A 1,330-nucleotide genomic window follows, 5' to 3' on the forward strand; every position below is an offset into this window, starting at 1 on the left:
CTGCTGAACTTGTCCGCGCTTTGACTCTGAACCCCACCCAGGCCCTGGAGCCTCCTCGGGGAAAGAAGTCGAATTCCAGGGATTCCCTCTTCACCATCCATCCTCAGGCCGCAGGGGAAGATCCTGCGCCCTTCGGCCAGACTCCCCGAACATAGTCCCCTACCGACTCTTGGCTTCTCCGGGCCCCTCGGGCGCTGCTCCAAGCCCCAGGCCGGCATCGCCGCCTCGCGGCACCGGTCCAGCTCCTCCGCATCGCTGCTGCTGCTGCTGCTCTCCAGATCGCTCATTGCGCCAGTGGGCGCCGCCACCTTGAAGCACCGCAAAGGATTGTGGGGAGTGTCTCCAGGAGCGATCCTCTTTCAAGATCCCACAAGGGAGCGGCGCAGCACAGGGCATTGTGGGGATTGTAGTTCTAAGACTCAGGCAGCCATTGGTCCTAAACTGTTATGGAGGTTTCCTCAAACGTGAGAGCTGGAAGGGCCTAAGAAATCAACTTATCTATCCTTGAGGAGGAAAATGAGACCTATAGAGAGGAAAGAATTGCTTAAGGTCACACAAGGGGTTAATGAGCCAGGATTGGTTCCCAGGTTTTGGTAAATCCGTCTGGGCATCAGAAGCACCTTAGGGAACTTTTTAAAATACAGATTGTTGAGTCTCACTAAAAACTAGGCGAATCAGAATCTCCGAGAGTGGGACTCAGGAATCTGTATTTCCTTCAACATCCTAGGGCCTTGCTGCTACTCAGTGTATAATCCGTTAACCAGCAGCACCGGCAAACTCCAGAGCTTGTTAGAAAATGCAGAATCTTGGCTTCAGCCCAGAACTCCTGAATCAGAACTTGCATTTAAACAGGATCTCCAAGTGATTTGTGTGCACGTTAAAGTTTGAGAGGCGCTATCCTAGGTGATTCTGTTGCACAATATGGTTTGGGAAACATTCTGCAGTTTTCTAGCTCAGGACTTCACTCAACCTGCACATCGGAAACATTTGGGAAACTTTAAAATACTGACTCCTAAGATCCCCTCAAGACCAACACATTAGAATCTCCACAGTTAAGATACTCCAGTATAAAATATGAACAAAATCACTTTTGTCTTTGGAATGCTTTTCTTTGTGTTTTATCTTTGAAGCTGAGTGTGTCAAAATTTTTTAAAAATAAAGCTGGCCTCAGCTTTCCTGTTACGAAAGAGAGGAAGGTAACTTATTCATCATTCTATTAAACAAGAATTGGTCCACTACCTACAGTGTGAGCTATACTGGGCTTTATAAAGGATACAAAGGGTGTGGGATGGACTCACCTGTCTGCTCCATGGAAAGGAGGCACTCTTTC

At 48.5% G+C, this 1,330-nt stretch overlaps 1 protein-coding gene across 2 annotated transcripts in view; it reads right to left on the bottom strand.

Annotated features, from left to right (window-relative positions):
• Positions 1–315, bottom strand: part of CUNH12orf43 (chromosome unknown C12orf43 homolog) — a 7,414-nt gene extending 7,099 nt beyond the window's left edge. For both annotated transcript variants that reach the window (XM_007448204.1, XM_007448203.1), the window contains exon 1: positions 164–315. In XM_007448204.1, the coding sequence (XP_007448266.1) occupies positions 164–287 (124 nt within the window). In that variant the 5' untranslated portion in view covers positions 288–315. The remainder of the gene's footprint in view (positions 1–163) is intronic.
• Positions 316–1,330: the final 1,015 nt, after the last annotated feature.

This window comes from Lipotes vexillifer, unplaced genomic scaffold (genome assembly GCF_000442215.2).
Source record: "Lipotes vexillifer unplaced genomic scaffold, Lipotes_vexillifer_v1.1 scaffold236, whole genome shotgun sequence".
Classification (NCBI taxonomy): domain Eukaryota; kingdom Metazoa; phylum Chordata; class Mammalia; order Artiodactyla; family Lipotidae; genus Lipotes; species Lipotes vexillifer.